This window comes from Sebastes umbrosus, chromosome 20 (assembly GCF_015220745.1).
Source record: "Sebastes umbrosus isolate fSebUmb1 chromosome 20, fSebUmb1.pri, whole genome shotgun sequence".
Lineage (NCBI taxonomy): Eukaryota > Metazoa > Chordata > Actinopteri > Perciformes > Sebastidae > Sebastes > Sebastes umbrosus.
This window is the reverse complement of record NC_051288.1, coordinates 1,923,209-1,942,048: the sequence shown is the minus strand read 5'-3', so window position 1 is coordinate 1,942,048 and position 18,840 is coordinate 1,923,209. Positions and strand designations below refer to the sequence as shown.

The 18,840-nt window shown below is 43.0% G+C and overlaps 2 protein-coding genes across 2 annotated transcripts in view; both read right to left on the bottom strand.

The window, feature by feature from the left end:
* bsk146 (brain specific kinase 146) overlaps positions 1 to 1,273 on the bottom strand; it is a 20,078-nt gene extending 18,805 nt beyond the window's left edge. The window contains exon 1 of the mRNA XM_037755518.1: positions 953 to 1,273. The gene's annotated coding sequence lies outside the window, so the exon portion shown is untranslated. The remainder of the gene's footprint in view (positions 1 to 952) is intronic.
* Positions 1,274 to 3,399: 2,126 nt separating this feature from the next.
* Positions 3,400 to 18,840, bottom strand: part of wu:fj29h11 (protein NO VEIN) — a 37,872-nt gene continuing 22,431 nt past the window's right edge. Inside the window, exons 16-30 of the mRNA XM_037755510.1 lie at positions 17,817 to 18,076; positions 17,459 to 17,696; positions 17,172 to 17,355; positions 15,936 to 16,062; positions 15,587 to 15,673; positions 14,170 to 14,355; positions 12,502 to 12,785; positions 12,181 to 12,329; positions 10,907 to 10,991; positions 8,308 to 8,422; positions 6,687 to 6,818; positions 6,358 to 6,597; positions 4,527 to 4,629; positions 4,233 to 4,383; positions 3,400 to 4,149 (exon numbers count right to left, since the gene is read on the bottom strand). Of these exons, the coding sequence (XP_037611438.1) occupies positions 3,736 to 4,149; positions 4,233 to 4,383; positions 4,527 to 4,629; positions 6,358 to 6,597; positions 6,687 to 6,818; positions 8,308 to 8,422; positions 10,907 to 10,991; positions 12,181 to 12,329; positions 12,502 to 12,785; positions 14,170 to 14,355; positions 15,587 to 15,673; positions 15,936 to 16,062; positions 17,172 to 17,355; positions 17,459 to 17,696; positions 17,817 to 18,076 (2,755 nt within the window). The 3' untranslated portion in view covers positions 3,400 to 3,735. The remainder of the gene's footprint in view (positions 4,150 to 4,232; positions 4,384 to 4,526; positions 4,630 to 6,357; positions 6,598 to 6,686; positions 6,819 to 8,307; positions 8,423 to 10,906; positions 10,992 to 12,180; positions 12,330 to 12,501; positions 12,786 to 14,169; positions 14,356 to 15,586; positions 15,674 to 15,935; positions 16,063 to 17,171; positions 17,356 to 17,458; positions 17,697 to 17,816; positions 18,077 to 18,840) is intronic.

The window sequence follows — 18,840 nt, the reverse complement described above, 5'->3', positions numbered from 1 at the left end:
TAAATGAAAATGCAGATCCCACTGTTCTGATTGCATCAAAAAGATTGTATGCATATGTTGGTGTGTTCTTTATACTATGAGAGTGTTCCGAAAATTAGATGAAAAAAAAATCACAATATATCGCAATGTATTGAATTGTAACCCCTGTATCGTGATACGTATCGCCAGATTGTTGCCAACACACAGCCCGATACTGTAGTAACAATAATGCAACATAATGGGTGCAGACACTTTGTCACAACCCTTAATTGTCATTAAGGAGGCACAAAAAAAACACTGCGCTTTGGTCCCAGCAAGCACTGAAAGCATGCATGTGGACGGAGGATGTAAACATCATGGACTCTTATTATTCTCCAGACATGCAGCTCCAGGTCTCTGTGGGGCTACGTCATGTTGGTTCACGTCCCACCTTTAGTGTGTCCTCAGACTGCTCTGACTCTGACTCTGAGGAAAATCACTGTCACTTTAGTGTAACACAGCTCAGAGCTGAGTGACAGACAGGCAGGCACACACACACACACACACACACACACACACACACTGCAGGTACCTGGCTGACCCCAAAACACAGGATGCATGGTGGGGGGGTAGGGCGGATGGGGGGGGTTGTGATGTGATCAACAACATAAATTCCACTCATGTTCTAAATCTAATCTAAATGCAACATTTGTGTTGTTTGCTGAAGATAAATGGGATAACACACACACACACACACACACACACACACACACCGTTGAGGAGCACAGCATTGTTTTCAGTGGATGTTCGTGCACAGAAAAGGCCTAATCGACCATGAACTGAATAGAAGGAAACCCAGTATAGTGCACAGAGGTTATTATGGGCTGGTAGCTGCTGCTCATCTAGTGAGTCAGATGCGGGTTAGTCTGGGTGCAGGTGAGGAGAGATGAAGCGTCGGTACCGGGCTTATTACCGGGTTTCTTCCGCCACTCACCCTTCAGTTGGTTCCCATATGGAGGCTGTGGATTCCGCCCCGTCGGTCCAGACTGCTGCTGCTGCTGGTGGAGGATCTGAGCGCATACTACGGCCAGGTGAGCCGCCTGATGTCGGTGTGCTGTGAGAAGCCTCCGTGCAGCCGGTTGACGGTGGATGTGGCGCCGAGCATCCTGCACACTCCTCCGGCTCTGCGTCCTATTGTCTCCGCATCGCTCTGTCCTCTAGGATGGGAGGAGAGGAGGAGGAGAGGAGGGGAGGCAGCAGAGGAGAGGAGAGGAGAGGAGGAGGGGAGGAGGAGGAGAGGGTAGGAAGGGAGGAGGGGAGGAGGAGAGCAGAGTAGAGGAGCGCCAGTAGCGAGGAGAGGAGAGGAGGAGGAGGGAGAAAAGCCCGCCCCCCTCCTCTCCGCTCAGCCTATCGCAGCGCTGCTCCTCCGGGAGCCGCCGCTGCTCGCTGTCTCCGTACAGACTATGCTGCATTCAGGAGCAGTCGGAAATTTCATAGGCAGGCAGGTTGGTTCAGTTCATTAAACGTTAAACCGGTGTAGTTCTTCTCTTCTTCCATTATCAACCACAATCACGCAACTTTCAGTGACTGTGACTAGATGTCTGCTGACAAAGTGAAAACAACATTTGAAATTCCTCATTTTTGTATTCATAATGCTCAAAACTACAAAATTATGTTAAAAGCTGCAGTGGGTAGAAATGGAGCAAATATGAGAATTTTTTTGTTTTTATAAAACGTTCCTGACAGTAGTGCATGAGATAGATAATCAAAAAAAAATCAAGTTCTTTGGTGTCCTCCGGTGTCCTCTGGTGCTCCAAACGGCATCTGCAAGATCTCACAGACCGGAGGAAAACAAGCTGTCAGAGCTGATCTGGAGTCTGCCGTCTGAGCAGCTGTCAATAACTCATCAACTCCGATCAAACGGTCAAACTAGGCAGCGCTGATCGGCCCGGCTGCTGGGTCACAAACTTTCTCATTTTACAGCTAAACAGTACACTACAAGATGATTCTGAGAACATCTGAGGAGAGAAATAGACATTACAGTAACAGAATATTGATTCATATTTGATCAGCGCTGTCTAGTTTGACCGTTTGGTCGGAGTTCGCGAGTGATTGACAGCCGGCTCTCGTAGACGGCAGCTGGACGACAGACTCCTGATCAGCTCTGACTGCTTGTTTCTTCCGGTCTGTGAAATCTTGCAGATGCCATTAGGAGCACCGGAGGACACCGGAGGAACATGATATAACGTTTTATAAAAATAACTTTTTTTAATCACATTTGCTCCATTTCTACCCGCTGCTGCCTTAAGAGCTCTGAAGTTGGAGTCTACAAGCCGCACATGAATGCCTCATAAGTCCAATACAGAGGAGGCATCTATGCGGTGTGAGGAGAGGAGTCCCACATCTAATATAAATGTGTTTCTTGGAAAAAAACAAAAACAAATATCAGCTGGTAGTCATCTCTGTTCTGTCTCATGCCTTTGGCTCAGTGTCTGTAGCTCTAACAGATCTGTGCTCCACAACACTGCAGCAAGTGAACAGAGATCTCGTCTTACTTGATGATGTTCATTATTCTCTATTAGGACATTATGTTTTACTAGTCCTATGAAATGCATCGTAAGATGCTGCACTGCAGCGGTTAGTCTATAGTTCTTTTTCACAGGCTTTACACTAAACAACCTGTGTTCTGATCACAAATCTGCTGCTATTGGCTCATTTAGGATTGTGTTGATGCATTACCCCGTGACTGATTCTTTGTAGAAAACAGGCCTCTGGTTACCAAGAGGTTGCATCACAGGATGAAAATAGGGAGGTGCTGTCCCCAGAGGCTGTTTCTGATGTCTCCACCAACACTCATCACATGGCTAATAAGTGTCCTGTTTAGCAAGGATTACCATCCTACAGCGAGTACACAGACTGGCTCTAATAGTGTGGTTCAGGGACCACCAGGGGCCAGAAAAATAAGAGCAAGGAAATATCTGGGTTTTCACACAGAATGATGAAAAAAATGTGCATTGTTACCCCTCCACAGAATCAGATTTCAGATATCAGATGTGGTAGTTTTCTGGGGTTCAGTCTTGAACTGGGCAGAATATCAAATGGCCTTTCTTGGAAGAGTAATAATTGTATCAAGAAGAGCCTTGTAGGTGGTTAAAGATGATTTGCTCAATGAGCATCACATAGATGTTCCGTGTGCCTGCGCTATCAGAAGTACAGCCTGTTCACCGTGACAGAGTAATTACCAGGAATGATGGGAGCTTGTGAGGGACCTGTCCAGTCAGCTCCGCATCCACTTGATTTAACCTAACCCTCAGCTATAATCACTTCATCAGTCAGCGAGGTTAAGGTGACAGAATCCTTCATCACTACTAGAACCTGTCTGTACGCTTATTTAAGGAAAAAGTTGTGTCACTACCCATGAGTCAAATTCATTCAGAGTCATTCAGCTGACAGAAAAAAGATTTATTCCAAAGGGACGCCAGAGTATAGGTGAGGTAGGGGGAATTAAAAAAGGTTAAAACATTCAGTATGTCCACTGATCACTTTAAAATTGTACCCATACTAGAAAACACACAGCTATGTTGGCAATAAAAAGATTTTTAACAGACAAATGAAAAAGGAATGTTTTAACAGGCAAAATAACATAAAACGATTAAAATCAGTGCAGTTAAGACCAACTTAAAAAGCCATGTGAGACACTGTTAGAACACACATGTGGGCCTGTCGTTGTGGTGTGAGTTGGTATAGTGCAAATATCTCCACAAACTTCTAAAGGACTTATACGAACAGATAAAGTGACAGTTCTTTGGTGTGGAGATGCTGCGCCAGGTTCCGAATGCGACACAGGCGGGCGTTATGGGCGTCTCCCGCGCTGTACACCCGGAATATGTGATAGCGCTGCTTCTCCTTCAGTGCAAAGTCCAGCTCGTTGGCGGAGAGGTGGATGAACGACTTCTCTTTCTTTATAGTCGACTTCACTTCCACGTACACCACCCCCGGCTCTCCCGCGGGTCCGTAGGTCAGCTTGAAGTCGTAGGGCGTGCCGCTCTCTCCGCTCTGGTTGCACCACAGGACGTGTGAGGGTCGCCCGGGGTCGCTGCTGTCCCTCCAGTGGCAGAGGAAGGAGTTGACCAGCTGCTCCCCCCACTCGCCGATCGCCGCCACGTCCATCGGGCCGTCAGATAACACCACCTACGCAAGAATAATGCAATTTAGAAAATCTCGCAAAACACTCGGCCTCTGAGAACAAGGTTACCAAGGGCGTTAGTACTGACGGTGGTGGGTCTCTGGCAGGTGAGCTCCATGTCCTCCAGCGTGGCCTGAGGAGGCTTGTTCCAGAGTGGGAAGTCCAGGTTCAGAGGAGGACGCTGAGTCTCTGCAGCCCCCTGAAACACAGTGGACACTACCACGGCATCGGGGACGGCGCTGATAGAGAGAGACAAAGGATGAGTTTAGAGAGGAGAGGGAGGTAGAGGGATTTGGGATTATGTGTTGAGTAACAGTAAAAGTCAACATTAGTTTTCTACATCAATGTTTCAGATTTTTGGGGATGAGGAGAAGAGGCCTACAGGCTGTTTGGAGCGGCTTGGTCGCTGGCTGTCTCAGCAGGCGGTGCAGATGGAGGACTCTCATCTCTGTCAGACTTGGTGGCCTCACTCTGATGACTGCGCTCTGTCAGTGAATTTAACACAGGATGTTTGATTAGATGATACAAAGAATAAAGCCACGATGGCCAGCATGCTTTATTTTTGTGTGTTCAAAATGTCATCATTTTATCCTATTTAACATTTGTGTGAAATTGTCATAATTAGCATATGAATTCTTGAGTTATGGCCAAAAATGTGTTTTGTGATGTCACAGTGACCTTTAACCACCAAAATGTTATCAGTTCATCTCGAGTCCGAGTGAACGTTTGTGCCAAATTTGAAGAAATTTTCTTCCAGGCGTTCCTGAGATATCGCACTCGAGAATGGGACTGGCGTAAAAATCTTGATTAGTGCAGCTTTTAACCCTCTGAGACCCACAATAGACCAGTTTTTGTCTTTTTTAGGGAGGTACAGGGGGTGTTTTTAAGGGGAGATAGCAGATCAACAGTAGATGTCACATAGAAGTGATGCACATCATCTGAAAGCTGGAAACCTGAGGATCAGCACTATGTGTCAAGTTCTTCTAGTCATAATTCAGAAATAAACATGAATGAATGAATGAATTATTTAAAATTAATTGTAAAAGTGTATAAGGGCTTGATCATTATGATAGAAGTATATGATGGTCATCCCCATGCACTATTATGTCTCATAAGTAAGTTACACAGATTTGGTGCTAAGTTTAACCACTTTTATCACTGGAGAATTGATAAAAATGATCAATAATTCCTCCAAAATACCACATTAAGACACCAAGACCTTGTGGAACACCATAGAAAAAGCCATGCTGTGATTTGGGATCAAAAACGTTTAAGATTTGGAGATTTCTGCAAGAATTGCATTTTTCAGCGATTGGATAGCGAGCACTTCTGTTGTGTAAACTGCTCAGAAACCCCCTTATTGTCAATGTAGCTAGGAAAGCCATCCGTCCTCTGAATGCTCTAGGTCTCTAGTTTGATCCATCCATCCTCTGAATGCTCTAGGTCTCTAGTTTGATCCATCCATCCTCTGAATGCTCTAGGTCTCTAGTCTGATCCATCCATCCTCTGAATGCTCTAGGTCTCTAGTTTGTGGCTGTAAAGTTTCATGAGGCTGTGATTATCCTAGAGGTCACCACAGGTCATTTTATACAGTGAGGTCAATGAAATGTCTCCTATGGGGACTAACATCATCACACATGAATACAGTTGGGCTCATTGGATTCACAAGAATCTCAGCTTTACAGTGATACCCAATTTATGGAACTCAAGACTGTTTAGGGACCCCAGTATGCAGAAATATTCAAATACACCATTTTAGAATAGGAGACAATAACACATTTATACTGCATGAAAAAACTGCATGTGATTATCATAAAGTGGGCATGTCTGTAAAGGGGAGACTCGTGGATACCCATAGAACCCATTTTCATTCACATATCTGGAGGTCAGAGTTCAAGGGACCCCTTTGAAAATGGCTATGCTAATTTTTCCTTGCCAAAATCTAGCCCAACTTTGGAGCGTTATTTAGCGTCCTTATCGACATGGTACCAATGGATTCCTTAGGTGGGTAGGGTTTCATATGATATCTGTAGCTTCACTCTTTCCCTAAAACTGAACCTACAAGAGCCTCTGAAAGACAGTTAAGTCAGTCGGGATCGCAGGTCTCAGAGGGTTAAATTCAATATTTACAATACAATTACAGGATTTTCCAAGTAGCTCTACAGCAGTATGAACACTGGCAGCAGGAGACAGAAGACTGTTGAATGTGTAACCTGGAGGTCGTGGTGTGTTGGTTGTCACAGCAGCAGGGTCGGTCTGCTCTGTAGGTCTCCAGCTGCTCCTGAGGGGCTGCTCTCCCTCGTAGATGCTGCTGCTGCTGCTGCTGACACTCTTGGGGATGATATGGCTGCTTCCTCTGGGGGCGGCGTCCTTCTCTGGGTCTCTGTCTTTAGGCGCAGCCGGAGGTGGCCACATCTTCATGACGGCCTCTACCACGCTGTTATCCCCCTGACCTGTCGGTACACAGAAAGTCGCGCAGGGAGTCAGAAATGTAGTGAAGAAATGGCCGTGCCGAAACAACCGCGTCCTTCTCAATGTATACCTGAGCGACTGGCTCCCGTATTCAGTATAGATGCTCGGGGAGGCCAGCAGACCAGCGTCTGCTCCCCATCCTCTTGTGCAGGGCGAGAGGTTTCCTCTGGGGAGCTGATGGAGGAGTAACTCCTTGACAGTGCTGAAATACAAGAAGAAAAGAAAGATTATGGATAAAAGTTGTAAAGCACCAATCATATATAAAAGCCTGATTCAGTGCTGTTACGCCATAAAAACAGATTTGTAATGTCTTTTGATCATATTAATCCCTGTGTGTGTGTGTGTGTGTGTGTGTGTGTGTGTGTGTGTGTGTGTGTGTGTGTCTTTGCTGCAGTGAGGGATCTGCTGCTCTCGCTCTTTGAGCCCTGGCAACAGCTGCTCTTTTATGTCGCCACACACAACAGTGAACAAACCTGAATTAGCATATGTGAGAAACACACCAGATATCTGTGTGTGTGTGTAGAAGGAGAGTGTTTGTGCAGGGCTCAGACTGAGAGGAGAAACACTCTGAATGTTATGAAATGATAATGGAAATCAGGGCCAGAGTGTCACAGAGAGATTTGGAAAAAATTGCAGATGTAAGATGTCACTAACGCAGACTGAGAGGAAGCAGCAGCATTGTTGGAATTCATCTCATGCTCCAGTTAAAGCGCTGATGTTACATGCTGATGTTCTGCATCAAACTGGGATTCTCTCACACATTAACAGTCGAGTTTTCCTGACATTGGGAACACTTTAACGAGGGTGTGGACACGTTAATGAGGATGGTAACAATAATCTCCTGATAGTTAACTAATAACACTGATGGATAATTCTGCTTCTGATTCCAACTGAAGACTTTCATCTTTAAAAACTCACAAATACAGTTTGATGTCAGACAGCTGAGCACTGTAGTCTTTTGGGTGTTGTGTCCAAAGCCTGATATATCTTATTCATCTGTGCCACAGAGCTCCATTGTTGATGTTCCTTCGTTATTATGAAGACACACACACTGTAGTTTATTTTGACTCAATCCCCCATACACCTTCCTGCTGCTGGAAATACTTTCTTGCGCACCAAAGACGTATTAATCCGCTGCTGAAAATAGTTCCCAACAAACGCATTCTAGTTTTTATTACTGTTTGTTTGTAACGTTTGCTAAAAGCTACAGCGCCCAGCTGTTTTAGGAAATCATTGAGCCTTTTATAAGAATTAAACTAAATATTTGAGAGCAGCTTTTAACGATTTTTGTCTTCAGGAGGAACAAACAGAGAGGGGTAGAGAAGCAGGAGAGTATAGACGAACAGCGTTTTTTCATGTAACTTGTTAATTATAGGAAAAATAAATAAGAACACCTGACTTCTCCTTGAACTGGTTTTGTGGGCGAGGGCTTCTAGTAAGACTATGGAACTATTACTACAGAACAGTGGCAACTGTGGCCCTAAGTGGTAATTACAGGACCATCAGTGAAAAACGGCACGAGCACAATTTTCCTTAATTTTCTTAGATTCTCTGGAGTCAGTTCCTTTAAAGACATTCAACAACAGATTGGAATGAGACCCGGCACGGTGTTAGCTTCTTTTACTTGTGTCTTAAAACACTGCAATTGTCACAAGCTTTACGTGCAGTGATGGCTAACTGGCTCTGCGTACCTCTCTCCAGGTTAATGTCTGGTTTGGGAGGCTCCGGGACTTCCCACAGCTCCTCCTCACTGGGCAGCTCTCTGATGTCCTCCTTGCCTAAGAATCTCTTCAGAGCTCCTTGGTCCTGCAGACACAAACAGAGTTAATGACTGCGGTGACTATGCTGCAAAGTTGAGATCTAATCCTGATGTACGACATTACATCTGTTTTATATTAAAGAGGCGGATCATTTCCCCCCTGAGTCTGACTCCAGAGTATTAAATCGGCGTTGCACTTCATTAAAACCTGTAATCAAACAGTCAAAAACGAGATTTTATTTACATTGGCAAATCCAGAACTTAATCAAACTGTCTTATTTAGATTTCAACATCGACTCTATAACGCAGCCCAGTTCTGCTGCACGTCTCAAGGAAGCTGCTGCACAAAGAAAACCACATAAGATAAGAGATTCAACAGAGAGGGATCAAAGTTGAGGCCTGATGTGAGTCTTGTTAACCTTTTAACTGGGACTTTGCAGAGTGTTCTCTGCTGCTGCACTGCTCCACAGAGATGAGAGCAAGTTGCCATGTTATGGAGATGTATTCCTATCTTTATTCAAGAGCATGACTCTTTGATTTTGCGTTCAGATTTTGTAATGCTTTCTCTCAGAACCCTGTCCTCACACTCACATAGCCCCTGCTTGTGCTTGGATTTGCTCTGCTTTCTGCTCAGACTGTATGCTTGCACTCAGATATGTTGTTGCTTGCACAGATTTCCTGTTCTCCAGCTTCAGCCCTTCTCCTCAGACTCAGGCTGCTTCTGCGTGCTCGTCAAACGTCTGCTCTCACATTGCTGCTCGTCTCACATTTCTCCTCCGTTCTTGGATTTTTTGAGCAATAACCCTGTCCAAATTCCCCAGCCAACAGAATGCCAGGTGTGGTGTTGACCAATGAAATGATCCCTGCCTCGTTGTCCCTGACGGCCAGTTAGTCTTTCATCCACTCCTGTCCTCCAAGGCTTAACTATATGTACTTCCTTCATGACTATTGTTGTCCAATCGACCATATCAAACTAAAATATTAAAAAGATATATCTAAGTAAAGCGCTGCAACGTGAGAACAGAATATAGCTTTGGTAAGGGAAGTGGGTGTGTTGAGGGTGCCTATTGTTAAACTGCAATGGAAATTAAACATACAGTATAAGCCAGGGGTCAGCAACCTTTAATATCAAAAGAGCCATTTTAGGCAAAAAAATAAATAAATAAAAAAAATAAAATCTGTTTGGAGCTGCAAAACATTTGATCATTGTGATGAAGGTAACACAGTTTATAGTCTAAGTATATAGTATATAAGTCTAATGCAGTGAGGGCCAAAAAATGCTACGGAGTATTAGGGCCACATTGAGGGGAAAAAAAATTGGAGATTTACAAAATAATGTCATAACTTTACGATAAAAAAAAGTCGTAACATTACGAGAATAAAGTCATACCTTTACGATAAAAAAGTCGTAACATTACAAGACTAAAGTCATAACTTTACGGGAAAAAAGTCACAATATAACGAGAATTAAGTCATAACTTTACGGGAAAAAAGTCGTAATATTACGAGAATAAAGTCATAACGTTACGGGAAAAAAGTCATAACATTACGAGAATAAAGTCATAACGTTACGGGAAAAAAGTCGTAACATTACGAGAATAAAGTCATAACGTTACAGGAAAAAAGTCATAACATTACGAGAATAAAGTCATAACGTTACGGGAAAAAAGTCGTAACATTACGAGAATAAAGTAAGAAGTTTAAGAGAAAAAAAGTCGTAATATTACGAGAACAAGGTCATAACTTTACAAGAAAAAAGGAAATTGCACGTGAAATTACTACTTTATAATATTACGACTCTATTCTCGAAATCTCAGATTTATTTTTTTCCCTCAATGTGGCCCTAGTACTCTGTCGTACCGTCGTACATTAGACCTACAACAATGATAAATCACGCCCGCTCATGATGGCCGCCTAGGAGAAGACAGACCTCACGGTCCTCTTAAAAAAATGTTTAGTGGTTACTTTAGTGAAATGTTGATGTAAGAAGCTCTTGCATTTCAGGATGAGTCAGAAGAGTCATTATTTTCCAACGCTGTACCCAGTTCTTTGTGTACATCCATGGTTATTGCACAGAGAAATCTGAGAGCACACAGAAGCAGCCTGAGTCTGAGGAGAAGGGCTGAAGCTGGAGAACAGGAAATCTGCAGCCAACAATATATCTGAGTGCAATCATACAGTCTGAGCAGAAGCAGAGCAAACCCAAGCACAAGCAGGGGTGATGTGAGTGTGAGGACAGGGTTCTGAGAGAAAACATTACAAAATCTGAGCATGAAATCAAAGAGTCATGCTCTCAGATTGAAAGACCACGCTCTTGAATAAAGATGAGTAGTAATGTAAACGTGACTCCCTCCAGGGAAAACAGCCTATTAGTTCTAGCTCCAGTCAGCTCTGTGGTGGTGGTGGTGGCAGGAAGTGTGTATGTGTGACCGAAAAGACTGAAAGAGAATGACGGGATGAAAGACGAGCAAAGACCAAGATCACTGGATGTGGATTAGGGATCGATGTTTGAAGGATCATATATCACTTACATCGAGAGAGGTTATCAGGCCACTCAGGAAATGCATCAGCTCTTTTCTGTGGCTGCTCTCTGTGCAGAACAGTTTCACCAGCTCCCTGAAACACACACATACACACAAGATTACAAGGTATTGCAAGATATACAGATAATTCATCTATGTATCACTATTTATTTATTTTTTTACGATTTTGAAATAGTTTGTTTTAATGCCAGAATCGATAGATTTGCTTCATTTGTGTCTATGTGGAGGTAGAAGGAAGTTACCGCTTTCATTGTTGTAATCTGAGTAACGTCCGCTTTTCAAAATACGGTGTTCACAAAGGGAACTGAATATACAAAATACATCTATGGAAATCAGATTGATTGGATTATATTCACCAGAAGTATAAAACATGACATGTCCCTTATAAATTAAAAAGAAAATACCACTAATCTGTGAGGGAAATGTCTTTATTCTTTGATTTTTGGGTTGCTGGAAAAAATGTAATAAATAATGTCTGACAATTACTGATATATTTGACTTCTGACTACAAACATGCTGAAAATCATTTTTACAGGAATAATTTAGAGATTTTCCAAAGAAATAGTCCCTAGAAGTGGATGATTCAACTTTTCCCCATGATCTAGTGTTAAAAAAGTTATATAATAAACGCAATAAATCACAATATCGAATAGCAATACTTAAAAAATCGCAATACATATCGAATCACAATGTAACAGAGGAGAACTGAAGATTTGGTGAAAAACCTGCTGTTGGTCTTCTATTATTTAACTTACAACACAAATCGTCCCACTTTGGAATTACAAGTTTTATTCTGTCACACAGTTGAGATTAGATTATTTATTACAAAAACCTTCATCCTGACTTTGGCTGTTCAGTGTTGAAAATGTCTGTATCTGTGTAAATACATTGTACTTTATGTCAGAAGTGTGAATGTTTACAATATCGAGGTGCTATTGTTGCAAGGAAACTGAGGAAAGGCTATTTTTTTCAGTCACAGTTTATTGAATTCACCTCTACTTTATATATATATATATACATATATATATATATATATATATATAAAATCATATTCAGCTACCTTTTAGAGAAACTCTGTTTTTAACACCCCCCTGCTCCAGTGGAGTTCTCAGGTGTGAATGTGTTAAAAGGCGTGCGTTCTCCGAGAACATCTCTTGATTTAATGGAGGTTAAAAAAAAGATGAAGATGATGGTTTTGTTGTTTATCCAATACATGTAGGGATTAGTGTGACAACAGGGCACTCTATCCATCGAACACAAACCTGCAGATGTCCAGCTTGGCCGAGAGGTGATCTTTCTGGATGTAGAGCTCCTTCTCGTCCACCAGCAGACAGATAACATCCTGCAGCTCCACCAGTACATCCTCACTGTCAGCAACATCCAGCAGGTAGCGAATGTACAGCTTCCCCACCTGTAAACAGGAAAGTAGGGAGGGGAAAGTTCCTGCTGTTGAAAAGGGCTCAGTGATAAAGATTTCCTTTAGAGGCCTCAGTCCAGTCAGTATGTCTTTAGTAAACCAACCAAATAAGGAACTAGCTCCAGGTTTTAAACTGCTCTAAACCAACTAGGCGCCAACGTCTGACCTGTCCGTAGTGAAGTCGCTTGATTTTCTCTCCAATGTTGTTGTCGATCAGCTCTGCATAGACTTCAGCCAGCTCGTCGTGGTGGTACAGGAACCTCTGGATGTAAGGTATCACAGCGTGCACCATGGCTTGCATGGACGGACAGGGTCTCCAGTTCTCAGTCTGAGGGTCAGTCTTGACACACTGAGACAGCTGACGGATCCCGCAGATCTCCAGAAACAAAGAGCGGTCCGTCTCGTTGAAGGCAAGTACGGCGTTAGCTCGTTCTCCCGCCACCGTCCGACCTGCCAGGCAATTATACAACAACAGGCAGAGCTGCATGTTAACTTGGGTTATATTTGTGTAGTTTTTGGGCATCATTCCTGTTGGGTATGGTGAAAAGTAATCAAGTACAAATGTAACTTTGACAACTATATGCAAAAACAAAACCCTTTAAAAATGTTTTGAGTGGGATCCTATATGTGAAAACATTACGAGGGTATCAAGAGATATCGAAATTAGATTCATTCAATTGAAGATTCTTCATCGCTTTTATTGGACCCCTCCAGACTGTTGAGGCTGAAGCTCAGGGACAACGCTGACTGCTGGAAGTGCTGCAGCTCTGAAGGGACTCTTCTTCACCTACTCTGGGAACTTCCCATGATTCTGAACTACTGGCTCAAGGTTCATCAACGTACTGTATAAAAAATATTACACCAATTTTGAGCTATATGTTCTCAGTGATACACAAATAGTGGGGAAGCAAATTATCCTGAGAAAATGGAGGCCCTCTTTTCAGGAATAGTTCACAGAGTTGGCAAAAGTGGCATCAAACCAACAAAATTCTTTTAGCTTGAAGGACAGGACTGAGAAATATGTGGCGGAGAGGGGAGACTACTTGGAAGATCTTGAAGTAAAGCACACACCATCACATTATATGCGCGCAGGCACACTCTTTTTGTGTCTGAAAATGAATTGGCTGCTTATAAATTAGATTAGACCATGGTGCAGATTAATGTGGGAATATGTATTTGAATTGTGTCACTTTTTGTTTTTTATTTGTATGTTATCATGATTTTGTAAATATTTTATTTTTTATATTAATATTATTTTTCATATAGGAGTTATTTGATTTGTTGACCAAAATGTGACAATGTTCATGTAAAAAAACCATAAAATACTAATCACAAAAATACGACGGAGTATCAGGGCCACATTGAGGAAAAAAAATAAATCTAGGATTTCGAGAATAAAGTCATAATATTATAAAGTGGCAATTTGACGTGTTATTTTAGAGGGGAAATAGTGTGAAAATGAGGAACATGGAGCATCTTGTGAAGTTATACGTTAGTTTAGGTTTTCACAAATAACCAAATACTTCATCTTTTGGCACATCAGCACCACATTATCATCAGCATCAGGACCTTGAAGAAATTGTGCAAGAAACTGAGTTTATTCCGAAGAAAGAACCACACGGACCTGATGGGGAGACTAACTCTTTAGTGGAGAAGGAAATTACTTTTTTTCTCGTAAAGTTATGACTTTATTCTCGTAATATTCTGACTTTTTTCTCATTAAATTATGACTTTATTCTCGAAATCTCAGATTTTTCTCCCCTCAATGTAGCCCTAATACTCTAAAAAAAGTTTAAGTTTAAGTTTAAAAAAAAAAAAGGTAGCAGCAACGTACCAAAGTTCCCGGTCTTGCTCTTGGGAGCAGTCTTCTTCTCTGCTGGCGGCAGGTTGAGCAAACAGATCTGCTTGTGAGGTTTAAAGATCTTTTCCACCTCTTTGTTGTCAGCGATCATGGGTTTGTGTGCCAGACTCACCCAGCTGTTATCCTTGGTGGGGAAGACCCTCATATCAGACACCATACCTGAACACGAGGCAAAAAGGACAGCCAGGGTCAGTTCAGTCTCCTGACACTGTCAAACATGTTGAATACATTTATTTTCTCATGAAGCATTTTAAATCCTGCGTTGTTTACATCTGTGTTTACTAGCTAGCAGTCTTCTTTTTCCACTGCCTTTGTTGGTGATTTGGGATTTTGTTATGTGCATGTGTTCCAGTGATCCAGCCTGCTCCTCTCTGTGCTTTGAGTGCAGCTGTGATCGGTGTGTGTCTGTAGTTTGACGAGAGAAGCGCTGAGCCACAGCCAGTAGACAGGAAGTCTGCATTCATTTAAAATCTGGCCACTCGGCACCGTCCCGTAGAGTTGTGCGTAGTTAGTTGTGTGTTTAAGAATGTAACTGCTGGGAAACAATCAGAATATAACGTTTTATTTCTCAGATTCGCTGCTTTGTTCTCACTAACGCCGCTCCCTCTCTTCAGTCACTCTATAGCTCGCCTCTCTCTCTCTCTCTCTCTCTCTCTCTCTCTCTCTCTGCTCGTTGAGCTGTGAAGGTGAGGCCAACGTTGAATGCGGTGTCTTTTTTACAAACAGCAACCGACAATGGTTACCTACTGTATTATACCTTTTAAGGACAGATTCTTCCCTATTCTAAAGCTGTTCCCCTTAAAACTTCATTACCTTTTTCAGCACCCGAGAAAGATTCTGTACAAATTGATCATTTATCTGTATCAAATTTGAGACGGGTCTGATTGCAGCCGCGGAGGGCGGGCGTTCCTGTAGAGCCTTTACACTACGTGTCAACATTCACACACACATTCATGCACTGGTGCCACCTGCTCATCAGGAGCGATAGACATTCACACACACACTCACACTACGACATGTAGGGGTGTCGCGGATCGAACCAACGACTTTCTGATTAATGGACGACCGCTCCACCGCCTGAGCCACAGCCGCCCCAATCCCCGATTACATTAGAACCGTAGTTCACTCTGCTGCTGCCACACACTGCAGACAGTAAAGTTAGCTTTATGACTGCTTTCAGACTCCATTGGGAAGTCATTCCAGACTGCAGCAACAAATCCCAGCTGCTTTCAAAACATGTGCTGCACTGACAGGTGGTGGCTGATGCTTGTTTACCGCAAATACTTTGCAGAGAATAGTCAGGCCAATAGGAAGTTGAACAGACACACAGATTGAAGCGGTAATGAAGGGTGGACTGTGTTTGCAACATGAATATGTATGCATTACTTACCTTTCAAGGTGGAGCAGTAGTTGCGATCGAGTTGGGACTGAGGGATGTTTTCTTGGTCACCTGATACTTGAGTTTGACACTTTTGAGCTGTTGAAAACACATCATATATCATATATCATATCATATCATATCATATCATATCATATCATATCATATCATATCATATCTAAAGTCAGGGATCAGAGGGAGGATGTAACAAGTCAAGCCAGTCAAGAAGGAAAGCTAACAGTTGCTGAGCAGAAAGATAATGAGCTGCAGACAGATGGGACATAAAAAGAAAGGAAACGTGTGAGTATCTGAATGCGAGACACTCCGTGAAACAAAAGACTGGGAATCTAAATGTTCTCACCAAGTCTGGCGTAGAGCACCGACACATCCTGTAGCACTTCAGCAGTTGGTATGGGAGACGATGAACAGATAAGTTCCAACAAGCCAACGTACTGATTCATATTGGGACTGAGATCCACATTCAGCAGCTACGTGTATACGGAAGATATGAAATCACACACACACATACATAGTGTACATTAGTAATGGTGTAGTTTGCTCTTAAAAATGGCTACAAACAAGTAAGGTGTCAGTATATTAAAACAACAGAGACAGCAGAAGAGCCTTCATAGTAAAACCACCTAAACTCCCAAAACCTGCCATCATGGTCTTGATATCTAAATATAAACTACAGGTGACATAGAAGATACTATGTCCTCAACAATACATTATTAGATATTATTACACGGCTTTGTTGAATACTAGATTCTGATTGGTCAATCACAGCGTTCTACGGTCTGTTATTTCATATAGCAGACCGGTATAATGTAAAGCTAGTGGGTCATTGTTGTGAAATAAACCCCTTCTGTCTGGGTTTATTTCACAATAATGAAACAATGTACATTATCCCTCTCTAAGTAACTGACCGTTCACTAAACCCCTTCCCCTGAACAGAGATTGCCCAAACATAGCTTAGGAACTGTAACTAGGCACAGCTAAGGCCTGCCAAGCTTTTTGATTTCTCCACATGCTGAAGCTGTGTGCATTAGTGACACATATTTATGTCTGTACACACAGGGTTATGTATGTTTAAAGCAAATTAACAATCTGATCTTATATTTTTCCTCTTAATAATACTAGGACTAACTAACTTTATACTGCAATACTAGAACAATGTTGTTTCTTTATTTCCATGTCTTCCCCATAGATCATCAACTGGTGAGGATGCTCACATTTTGCCTGAGACAGTCTTTTAGCATTATAACATGTATGTAGCCATGAAGTGTATGTTTAAGACATAAAAGAATATCTTATTTTAATATGAGCCAGCTGAAAATGCAGGGAGAGACAGTGTTTTCAACCAACTCATGAAGCCAATGCTGGCTTCATTTGCTAACTAGCTACAGCTAATAAAATCTGGCAGCAACAGCCAAGCACAGCCATCCTTCAGGAAAATCAACAGTCGCCGCCTAGGGATGGAAAGCCTGACAGACATAGCAACAGTAACTAAGGGATTCTTAATCAAACAGCTTAATGAATCTAAGAAACCACGAGTCAAGTTATATTTATACATGTAAGCAAAATTGTGTGAGTTTACTTTGGTGAAGAAGGGTTTCATCCCATCCAGAGGGGAGTAGAAGGGAGCCAGGACTTTGGGTGGCTGGACGGGGCTGTCTGGTGCGTGAGTCAGCTGTTTGTAGCGCTGAAACATCGCCGTTGGGTCACTCCAGCACACCTCCTTCAGGTGGTAGAAACGTCCCGAACACCACTCAACACTTCGCCTGGGGGATGGGGGGGGGGTGAGCATGGTTTGATTTGTGGCCTCAGGTGACAACATTTTTGACATTTACCTGAAAAAGTACACTGACACAGCTGACGACGTACCTGTTGTACTCTATGAACACAGCAGGGGTATGCTGGAACAACTCCTTCAGGCTGCTCTGGGGACAGTTATTATGCAGATAGGTGTAGACGTTGTGGATGTGCTCCACTGTGGAAGTGAAATTGGCCCCCTCTAACTCGTCATCGGGTAGTCTCTGCTCCTGGTCATCTGCCTCTGTTTTGACGCACCACTCCTTCAGGTAGTTTATCAGAACATCCACTGAGATACTTTGTCTCATTCCTAAAAGAGGGATTAAGACACAGATTGTCTATTTTGTAGCGGACTCCAAATAACCTGCAGCAATGATAGGATAACCAATAACTTGAGCACAGATCTCCACCATAGTGTACACATTTTTACCTAGAGCTCTGCTAAACTCGCTGGAGTCTATGTCCACGTAACAGACGTGAGTCCCCAGCAGGCTCTTGACCTCAGGTGAGGGCAGGTAGACGGAGTTTGGACAGAGGTACTTTCTCTCTTGCTGTTCTCCTTCCAGTGGGCGATAGGCTGGCACCCATTCAAGGTTACGCAAGAGGTGGTCGAAGGAGGACTTGGTACTTTTGATCGGGTGTCCGTCGCTGTCGATCACCTGAGCTGTGAGATACTGAGAGTAGCGGTGTCTGGAAGAATGGGAAAGGTGTTTATAAATCATTTTTGGAATAGGTTAACTTTGAAACTCCTCTCAGCAAACAATGACAATGTTTCTTTGACATGATACATTTCATATTAGGGATGGAATGGTTCAGGTAAAAAATCCGAACCGTTCGGTTTGTTAGTCACGTTTCGGGACGTGTATGAATTGTTCGGTTCATTTGAAATTAGTTATAAGGCAGATTGTGTATTTTTTCATGTAGAGTTGGGCTCCCGTTTATTGTCACACTAGAAATCAAGGCCTATGGAAGGAGGCTGGGACACGGGTGGACATGGGACTTAAGGTACGGGGTTTAACACATGCGCGGTGTAACTGGAGCTGCGGTCGTGCCTTGCTATTGGCTCAATTTCGGCGAGTGCTGACCAGATTTTACTGCGCATGTGTTGTACCACGAAGACATGAAGCGTGACCCAGCCCCCTTATTAGTTGGCACGGATGAAGTACAGAGTGCGGCTGTCACTCAGATAAGGAAATGGCGAGTGGACACGATAAAGTCCAGTTAGAGGATCCACCAGCATCGTTTGTCTCTGCTGTATGGGAGCATTACGGATTTAGTGTTACCAGGAAAATGACGGAAAGAAATTGGTGGAAAAAAACGGCGACTGTGTGTGAGCACTGTGTGGTTTATGCTAGCGGCAACACTCCGGTGTGGCCGTTGTTAGCGTAAGGAGGAAAGAGTCGGCTAGGAAAGAGCAACTCCTTCTCCCCGCAGCATTAAACAGCCTCTACATG